At 41.1% G+C, this 10,761-nt stretch overlaps 1 protein-coding gene across 1 annotated transcript; it reads left to right on the plus strand.

The window, feature by feature from the left end:
- Positions 1–2,814: 2,814 nt before the first annotated feature.
- LOC141569927 (olfactory receptor 52M1-like) lies at positions 2,815–3,765 on the plus strand. The gene has a single exon (XM_074324398.1). It carries the CDS (start codon positions 2,815–2,817, stop codon positions 3,763–3,765), a length of 951 nt encoding a protein of 316 aa, XP_074180499.1.
- The last annotated feature ends 6,996 nt before the right edge of the window (positions 3,766–10,761 follow it).

The raw sequence follows: 10,761 nt of genomic DNA on the forward strand, positions 1-10,761 counted from the left end.
AATCTAAGCTGTGGCAAGGTGCATATGTAAGGATTAGCCCGGTGAGAAAGATGAGTATGCCATTCCAACACTAGGAAAGAACATCAGTAATTCTTAGAGGCAAAAGAACATGGTGCAGTTGGGAAATGGACAACATTCAGCATTGTTGGAAAGTAGTGAGCAGGGTGGGGAACAGTAAAATCTGTGGTTGATGTTGGCAAATGTATTTGGGCAGAGCTCAGGTGGGGGTTGGCCTGTTGTGATTCCTTACACTCTCACAGCAACACTGAAGATGAGGTATAGTAGCTTCCTTCTGTTGTATGTAAGGTGAGGGGTGCTTCTGACTAGGGAGGCATAATTTAAGGAGTGTTAGAATCTTAGGAACCACTGCCCCAAGCTGTGACTCAGTAGTGGTGGGACTCAAAAACATCAGAAGGAAAGACAGATGGTTGAAAAACAGCTTCCTCCCTAACACAGGAGGAGAGTAACTTCTATAAGGGGACCAGCTTGGAAACAGAAGACAAACTCACTTGGCAAGTCCTGCTGATCTTTCCATGTAAGGACTCTTCTTTTCCTGGAGTAAAGATTATTCTCCACATGATTCACCTTTGCTTAGTATAACATCAGTTATGAAAGTCAGTTGATTACAATTAGGGTGAAGTAGACAAGTTCCCTTTTATTGTAAATCTAGAAATCAGGGTAAAGATCACTTAGCCCTGACCACCATGAGGTTACATAGCTCTTTTGCTTTTAGAAAAAGTTGTAAAGTTGTCAACTTTCAGATTGTATGTCCTGTGGAGGAAGCAGACAGATTTTCAAGAGACAATACTGGGTGAAGAATGTCTCTTGGGTATACTATGGATTCTGGTCTGATACACTCAAAGAACAAGTGGCGTGGTCAAGGGACTTTGTGCAGAGGCCTGGGCAGGGTTAAAGAAACAGAAGGGATGGTGGAGCACCAGGACTGACAACAGTGAGCAGCATCACCTAACTCAGGCCTGACCAGGCAAAGGAAGAGGCAGTTGCCAAAACACAGGAGGGGTCACTTTTCAGGAGCCTTTGGTTAAAACCGCAGAGCTGCCAAATGTGCCTGGCAGGAAAGGAACTGGGGAATAAACTCCTGATCTCTGGTTTCACTTTGATATCTCCTGCTGATGCCTCACATTGGCTGAACCACCTAGAAACAGAGGAGAAGGTGCTCTGGGTGATATAGGCCATAAACATTAGATTCTGGGGACATAGGACAGGATTTGGAGGGACAGATGGAGAATAGCCAGCAGATAGGGTAAGGAAACCAGGACAGTTTCTCCTTAGCTACGCCCCTCATCTAATGTCTCCTGGTTATTTCAGTCACAGGCTGGTTGGTACCTGTGCAGACCTTTCCTTCTCAGCTCCAGTGATTTAGCCTTTTTGTCTTTTCTTTTTTCTGCTACTGCCAACACTATCTCTATTTCCATTTGTAGTGATCTAGGAGAACCCTGAGATGGAGAGGAAACCCAGCTCATGGAGAGGAATTCTGGGGAATAAAGTCACTACAACAGACTCACACAGAGTGTCATCCTCCCTGCACTATGGCTCTCTGCCAAGATAGGCATTTCCCGAGTTCTTTGAAGTTTATTGAGTATATTTTAGCTTTCACGCATCATTCCAACAACTGACTATAAAGAGCTAATCCTTAGTGTTACTGTGTGTTAGATACTGAATTCTCATTTAATCCTTATGACTTTAGGTCACAGCTGTTTAAATTTGTTGTGAAATGAGGTCAGTTGTATTTACCTAATGGGATCAAGTAACTTGTCTAAGCTCCTACTGCCAGGATCTGAAATTGGATCTGCAAAGTTCTAAAACCAAGACTACTGATGACTCTGCTATATTCAACCCAATTAGGCTTAAAATGTGCAGAAAAGACTTCTTCCCTTCCTTGACATATCTCTAATGTACATAGGGAACCCATTCTGGTATGATTACTTAGACCTGGAAAAAAGTTGGTGTCTTTCCTCTAAATACGAGTACACATCTCCCTTTTCACCAGTTGTTCTATACTCTGATAGGGCATTTCTTCTTAGGGCTTAGATATTTATCATCTGAGCTTCATGTCGCTTGGCATTGACTGTGTCTTCTTCCTGCCTGGGGTTAACTGTCTCTACTTTTGGAATCTTATCCTCATATTTAGCCTCCATGAAGGAGAAGGCCATTGCAAGGACCTGCTTTTGGACACACAAACTGAGCTCCAGAAAGCAGCTTTCACCCTTCAGGAATCACTATTTTCACCCTCTGAAGTCCCTCTTCTTCACCAGCCCACATCCTTGTGATTTTGGCAGGCAGATTAAACATTTCAGCTCATCTAATAGCTAATGCTGACCCCCAGCTTGAGCATTGACTTACCATAGTCTAGACAGCCCCAGGAGTCTGCCACTGTATCTCTCAGCATCAATGTATCTCTTCTTTCAAGAAGTCTTTAGTCTGAAATCTTCTAATATAATCCCGAGATACCTTATAGCCTACCTGCATAGTTAAGTGACTAATTAGCTACCTGTCTGCCTTTGGCCATTTCATTCATTGATGTGAGAACATTACTCCTTGAGAGCCATATTGCAAAAATATACTTAAACATTTCATTCAAGTATGTATTTTGGCTTGTGCTTGACAAATTTGTGAATATTATAATACATGTCATGGCATTTTATAATTTCTTCTGAAAAAAGTTTATAGCATCTTATCAATGCTCTTTTCTTTATTATAGGACCTAAGAATAAAATATTCTTATCTTTTATTTGTAGAAAAAAAAGTTCTGCATTTTGGGGCACAAGTGAAAAGGATGATTTATGAACAGCCATGCTCACTTTTCATAATGTCTGCTCGGCACCCAGCTCCTTCCGGCTCACCGGCATCCCAGGGCTGGAGTCCCTGCATATCTGGCTCTCCATTCCCTTTGGCTCCATGTACCTGGTGGCTGTGGTGGGGAATCTCACCATTCTGGCTGTGGTAAGGGTGGAACACAGCCTGCACCAGCCCATGTACTTCTTCCTGTGCATGTTGGCCGTCATTGACCTGGTTCTGTCCACTTCCACTATGCCCAAACTGCTGGGAATCTTCTGGTTTGGTGCTGGCGACATTGGCCTGGATGCCTGCTTGGCCCAAATGTTTCTCATCCACTGCTTTGCCACGGTTGAGTCAGGCATCTTCCTTGCCATGGCTCTTGACCGCTATGTGGCCATCTGTGACCCATTACATCATAGCACAGTGCTCACTCATACTGTGGTGGGGCGTTTGGGGATGGCTGCACTCCTCCGGGGTGTATTCTACATTGGACCCCTGCCCCTGATGATCCGTTTGCGGCTGCCTGTTTACAAAGCCCGTGTCATCTTGCATTCCTACTGTGAACATATGGCTGTGGTCACCTTGGCGTGTGGTGACAGCAGGCTCAATAATGTCTATGGCCTAAGCATTGGCTTTCTGGTGCTGGTCCTGGACTCAGTGGCCATTGCTGCCTCTTATGTGATGATTTTCAGGACTGTGATGGGGCTGACCACCCCTGAGGCCAGGCTTAAAACCTTGGGAACATGTGGTTCTCACATCTGTGCAATTCTGATATTTTATGTTCCCATTGCTGTTTCCTCCCTCATTCACCGATTTGGTCACCAGGTGCCTCCTCCAGTCCATACTCTGTTGGCAAACTTCTACCTCCTCATTCCTCCAATCCTCAATCCTATTGTCTATGCTATCCGCACCAAGCAGATCCGAGAGCCGGCTTCTCCAAGTCCTGAAGATAGGAGCCAAGGTTAGATGACTACTTCCTTCTCTCTCAAATAAGCACATGGAGAAATGTATTTAAGTATGGTGGGCAACTTCCCAAATGAGAACTTTAGGGAGTTAGAGATGTTAGGCCCAGTGGTCTGCAGCTTCAATAATTCCAAAGAAACGCTAAGAAAGACTGTACAATCTAAATTCTGAGGGTATGTTCTTTTAAATGGCTATAGGATACTCGAGCTGTAGAAGGTACAACAATGACAATACCAGTAACAGAAATAGTCGTTAATATTTATTCAGCAATTATATGTCATGCAATTCTTACAAATATCTTGACATCTTATGAGATATGTAGTAGTGTTCACATTTTACACATGAGGAAACAGGACTGAATATGCTTGCTTTATAAACTGCATACAACGTTTCTTAAGCTCTCTAGAAACTCCATGTTTTGGTTGGAGTTTATAATCTATTGTTGTGTTACATAATACTTTCTACTCAGTTTTCTGTGTATGCTTTAATATAAGTAAATCCTCAAAAACTGGGGTCATTTCATTAAAGTTGCCCCTAGGTGCAAGAAAAACATTTTCTGATTTAAGCCCTTATCAAGATGCTGATAAACTGCTTATACTAATAAAGCATGGAGTGTTCTAGAAAAAGACTGACATGTATGCCTGGCTGGTATGGGGCATACCACTCATGAAAGAGTATGTGGCTTGGAAAAAAATAAACTCAATGAAGGGAGATGTGACAAAATGACCATGTCTTAACACGGCCCTTGTATTTTCCCTGCAGGCCTGCTACCATCAAGTGGCCTGAAACATATGAGGGCTCCATGAAAGGGAAAACCTTCCTTTCCCCACAGAAACTCTCTTTAACCCCTGGATCCATCTATAGGATCCCTAATCATAATGTGCTATTTTTTTAATGGATTGCAATAAGTTAAACTTATGAATTCTAGCATTTATAGGAACACTGACTTTACCCCCAGATAGAAAATGGATAATATACACATTTAGCTAGTAAGCTGCTACTGATTGAAAATTACTAATGTGATTCTCATAACCATACTGTAAGGGCAGGAGTTACTATCCTTACATTGCAGATGAGGAAATTGGTGTTCCCAGAAGTGATAAAAAGATTGTCCAAAGTAACTTAGTTTATAGGAGATAAAAATCAGGAATTTAGATTTTTTAAATTCTAAAACGTTTAGTCTTTCTAATCCTCATTTTCCTTAACTGTGAAAGAGCTGAAAGGCCTCTTCCCCAAGGTCTGACGGTTGTGTATTTAACATCCCCAACACAGCAGACGTTCGCTGTAGACATTAGACATTCCCAAAACTGGGAGTGCACAGGTCAACAAAGCAGTTTCCTCTCAGGGCTCCCTTCCTAGAGGGACAACAAAGTGTAGAGCTGGATTTAATACAAGTGTGATTACAAATTCCATAACTATAAACTAAACAGGCAGGAAGATGTTGAGTCTACTAGGCTTCAGGTATACAACAAGCCATTATTGGGCACACCATATGTATAAAAGGGAAGTAAAGTGCAAAGGAAAGACCACTATATAACCGGAAAAAGTGACTTCTGGTTTTGCTTTGGCTATTCCAATTAATTGCCCCACTGTTGGGATATCTAAAATGTGTGATCATTCAGGATTTCAATTATATTTGTATTTCTTCTAATACCTCTAACTTTCATCTCATTACTCCACCATGGTGTTTAGCTTTTCTGAACCTTTGGGATTGGAGGAGTCAAATCTTCTTCTCCCTATGAATGGAAAAGCAATCGTAAGCAAAGTCCTGTTCTCCCCACGCCCACCATGGTTGGGGTCCTGGTGAAGATGTCTAGAATTAATGCTAAGCACATGCTCACTGGCTCTCAGGGCCCTCTTAGTGGAGCATGAGTGAGAGAAAGGGCAAGGCCCAACGACCCAGAACCACCTCTGAAGTTATAGTAAGGTATCATTTAACTATCACTTTAAAAATCTCAGGAGAGAGAAGATTAGAAATCTTGTTATTCTCCTTCAGTGAAAACCATTTATATTTTCGGAGGAGTTAGACAGACTTGGACCCAATTTATGGCATTCTTCCTTTGGAATTCAGCCTAACTCATGAATTTGCCTTTATTTTCCTAAGACTGCAGTCTGTCAGATTGGCTATGGAATACCACAGTCTCAATTCTAATGTCTTTTATGTATTTTAATATAAATATTGTGAAATCTGGATGTAGCCAAGAGGCATTACGTTTATAAAAAAAGGCTGAGTTTACAGAACATACAAGAAATCATGGGATTGTTGTGGCAACCTTTAAATGTGCCTCCCACTAAAAGCTAAAATAAATGAATGGGACTATATCAAACTTAAAAGCTCTGCACAGCAAAAGAAACCATCGACAAAATAAAGAGGCAACTGAATGGGAGAAAATGTTTTCAAACAGAGCCTCTGATAAGGGCTAATATCCAAAATATACAAGGAACTCATACAACTCAACACCAAAAATCAAACAACCCAATTGAAAAATGGGCAGAGGACCCGAAGAGACATTTCTCCAAAGAGGACATACAAATGACAAATAGACTTATGAAAAAATGCTCAGCATCACTAATCAGAGAAATACAAATAAAAACCACAATGAGATATCACCTCACCCCAGTCAGAATGGCTATCATCAACAAGACAAATAGTAACAAATGTTGGAGAGGCTGTGGAGAAAAAGGAACTCTCATACACTGTTGGTGGGAATGCAGATTGGTGCAGCTGCTATGGAAGGCAGTGTGGAGGTTCCTCAAAAAATTACGAATAGAATTACCATATGACCCAGCAATCCTTCTCCTGGGTATCTACCCAAAAAACCTGAAAACATTTATACATAAAGACAAGTGTGCGCCAATGTTAATTACAGCTTTATTTACGGTGGCCAAGACATGGAAACAACCAAAATGTCCTTCAATAGATGAATGGACAAAGAAGTTGTGGTATATATACACAATGGAATACTATTCAGCAGTAAGAAAAAATGAAATAGTACCATTTGTGACAACATGGATGGATCTTGAGGTTATAATGCTAAGCTAAATAAGTCAGACAGAAGACGTAGAGAACCATATGATTTCACTGATATGTGATATATAAAACTGAAAACAACAAAAGAACAAGACAAACAAATGAAGGAACAAAAACTCAGACAGATAATATTTTAGGGGTTACCAATATTTTAGGGGAGGAGACTCTAGAAGAGGGTAAATGGGGTCTAATATATGGTGATGAAAAGAGAATTGACTCTGGGTGGTGAACACACAATGTAAGATATAATGTATTACAGAATTGTACACCTGAAGCCTATGTAACTTTACTAAAAATTGTCACCCGAATAAAGTTGAATTAAAAAAAAAAAAGTTTACCATCCTCAAAAAAAAAAAATGTGCCTTCCACATTTCCCACAGTTGGGAGCATGATTGGCTGAGCCTTAGCTGCTGCCATCTAAATTCCATCACCATGTTCTGCTGAGGCCACACTTCCCACAAGCAGCTGTCAGCATTTACTGGGTATCATACAGACACAGGGTAGGCCCATTCCTGTGCGACAGAACCCTTCTGACAGGCACCTGTGGTTGCAGGACTCCTTACAGGCCTTTCTGAGGCTTTTAGAAATACACTTGAGTCTGAGACTTTCCTTAACCTTCCTCAAGCCTTTACAGAGGTCATACTGGTATTGTGAGCCAATAGCTTGGCCAGCATTGGAATTTCTCCACATTTCCCTCATAGGCATAACCTCCAATAAATCTCATATCTAATTTCCTCTTGTGGTCTGCTTCTCGGAGGACCAAGAGTGGTTAAAGCAAGCAAAAGACACGATGGGGATTTGGGAATGGCTCGCTAACTGCCTGTGGATGAAGAGGATGCCACTCTAGTACTTAGTAATCCCTCGCTCAAGATGCTGGCTCAATTGCTAAGGAATTCACTGGTGGTGACCTAAGAAAATGTCCCAGTAGAGGGAATTAATGTTGAAGGTATGATGGCTCAAAGATTTGAAAACCATGGGGGGGACAACCTACAAAGACATTGGAATTTGTTTTATTCTAAGTTGCATTGATGCCCTGCAGAAGGATAATGAGATTGTGGGCAATTAACAAACAGTTAATAGTTAAGTGTGAGAGCCAGAGAATCTGTCTAGTGACTTCCAGGAAAAGCCCTTATTTTCTGTAATGATACACAGCCGACAACAGACTGAAGACAATTATAAGAGGCACACAGCATCTGAGATGTGTCGATGCTCAGACAAAGGTCTATTCCAAGGTCAGGGCTCTATTTAGGAAAACCTGGGATGCTAAAACATGGCATGGCTGTCCTTGAGGATGCTGGCACTGCAGATGTCTGAAATACTTTGCTTTCAGAGGTGACCCATTTTTCCCTAGTAAGAGGTAGCATCCATGAGGCAAGAGGTATATAACCTTCAGGAACTGCTCTTACCTCCTCTACTGGCTGCCAGGCTGATAATTAGGGTGAAAAGACAGCATACCCTTCCTGGGAATAGGTAGGGCCTGATAAGGAAAATAACTAGATACCTAAAGAGTTTTCAGAATTAGCCAGCATATACTGACAGATAACAAATACCCCTGGGTTTGGATTTTGGGGGTAACTTAAGGGGAATATAATGGAATGTTAAGACTAGATGAAAGTTTCAACTTGGGGACATTTTCTTCAGATGTGGGATTTATGACCCTTGCAAGGACCCTAGGAGTTAGCACAAACTCACTCCTAGTAGGTTGGCTCTTAAGCTTGAAAACAATCATGGCTAATGCTCAGGAAAGTGTAAATGTTTAATTTGCCCTGGAAGAAGGTAGAAGAAATAAAGAGGGGTATGACCATATTGTAATAGACATATAAGGACAGGAGACCCATCAGAAAATTATGTTTAATTGGAGGACACAGGACAACATTCACCAAGCCATTATAAATAACCTGGTGACATGGGCACCAACAACACTGAGAAATTCAAAGTGGCTTTCCTGTGCATACCAGATCTGATAGCAGTAAAGGTAGTTATAGACATGGGTTCATTAATATCTAAGGAGATAATGGAGCAAAAGGTCAAGTGGAAAACACTTAACCACAAATCATAAGGCTGAAATTACTGAGACCTTAAGCTTGAAAACAATCATGGCTAATGCTCAGGAAAGTGTAAATGTTTAGTTTGCCCTGGAAGAAGGTAGAAGAAATAAAGAGGGGTATGACCATATTGTAATAGACATATAAGGACAGGAGACCCATCAGAAAATTATGGATCAAAGGGCAAAGTCAAAGGGGCTTGGCCCACAGGATACAATCCCATCTCCACAAGGGCCAAAACAGATAGGCAGCCAGCAAGTCTCTGCTTACCATTTATAAGAACCAGCAAGTCTCTGCTTACCATTTAAAAGAACAAGGCAAAAATGGAGGAGTAGAAAGCTGATGATAGTCACTGCAAAAATTTCAACCTGTTGCTCAGTTCTGAGACCTGTACCAATTTTCAGGTCTAGAACTCATTACCTAAAGAGGTACCTGGATCCCTAAGTGGAAGAACTCTGAAACACCATACTTATTATACACCATGATGATTCCCTGAGACTTTTCCTAAAGCAACTACTCAGGCAGTTTTATACTAAGAAGGGAATACCCAGACAGTAAGGCTTACTGAACAAAGTTTGAGTTGACATTGATAACCAAAAATGAAAGCACAATCATGGTTCCTCTGTTCGAGTTGGGGCTCTACTTTAGGTAGTAGAATTCAGTTAGTAAATAGAGTCCTGGAGAAAGTCTAGTTCTCAGTGTGTTCTGGTTCCACAAATCCACCCAGTTGTCATTTCTCTAGTCACTTAGTGCATAATTAGAATTACTATACTTGTTAGAGTAACTACCACATGGCAATCCTGGTCTGTGAGGTAAGAGCTAGCATAGTGGAGAAGGTCAAAAGAAAACCTCTAAAATGTCTCTCCACCACCAAAACTGTAAAAAAAAATTTTGCTTTACAGGCAATGTTAGAGAATTTGGCAAATGTATTTACATTCTAGTTATGAAAGAACAAAACAGTTTCCATTCACATGGGCTGGGCAATAGTACTTATATAGATTTCTTCAGGGTCATGTTAACTCTTCTATCTTGTGCCATAATATAGTCCTAAGAGATGACTGGACACCCCATAGACTATCACAATGACCCATCAATGGCATGTGGATTGGGCAAAATAAGAGGTGTTTTACACAGATAAGATACATATGCTCCAGACAAATCCTAAGAATATTCAGGAACCTAGCACTTCAGTGAATTTTTTAGGGGTCCAATGGTAAATTAATGTTACTAAAGTGAAAAAAAAAAAAAAAAAAAAAGAAAGACCATCTTGCATCTCTACTACAAAGAAAGCAGAACGCATGGTAGGCCACATTGGATTCTGGACATAATGTATTCCTTACTTAATAATCCTGCTTTGGCCCATATGCTAAGAAACATGGAAGGTGTCCAACTTTGAGTGAACCCAGATCAAGAAAGAACTCTGTTGCAAGTCCAGGGTGTGGTGTAAGCATCACTGCCATTTAGGTCTTAGGAACTGACAGACTCAAATGTTGAAGGTGTCAGTGACGGGGAGAGAAGCAACATGGAGCTTATGGAATTATTGCTACACAGGCTCATAGGATTTGAATTACGCTGTCTCATCTACAGCAAAACATTGTATAACTTGAGAAGTAGCTCCTGGCATTTTACTGGACCCTGGTAGAAACAGAACATTAGTCTGTGGGACAACAAGTCATAGAGCATTCAGAACTGAGCCCATTATAAGCTGGGTCTGTCAGGCCAAGTCAAAATCAGACACGTCCACAGCAGTATGAGATGGAAATGGTTCAGCCAGGAACAAACCTACTAAGACCAGATGGCCTAAGTAAGTTATGAGCAAGGATCCCAAATTCTGTCATCCACACATTTGTTATCAGTCCTCCTCCCCAGATTACATCAATGGCCCTGTTTGCCATATTACACTTCAAGATAGAAAATTCTTAG

Source organism: Rhinolophus sinicus, unplaced genomic scaffold (genome assembly GCF_036562045.2).
Source record: "Rhinolophus sinicus isolate RSC01 unplaced genomic scaffold, ASM3656204v1 Contig160, whole genome shotgun sequence".
NCBI lineage: Eukaryota > Metazoa > Chordata > Mammalia > Chiroptera > Rhinolophidae > Rhinolophus > Rhinolophus sinicus.

Bases quoted from the DNA above. Each gene is read 5' to 3' on its own strand.
- LOC141569927 (XM_074324398.1), top strand. From the start codon at position 2,815: ATGCTCACTTTTCATAATGTCTGCTCGGCACCCAGCTCCTTCCGGCTC.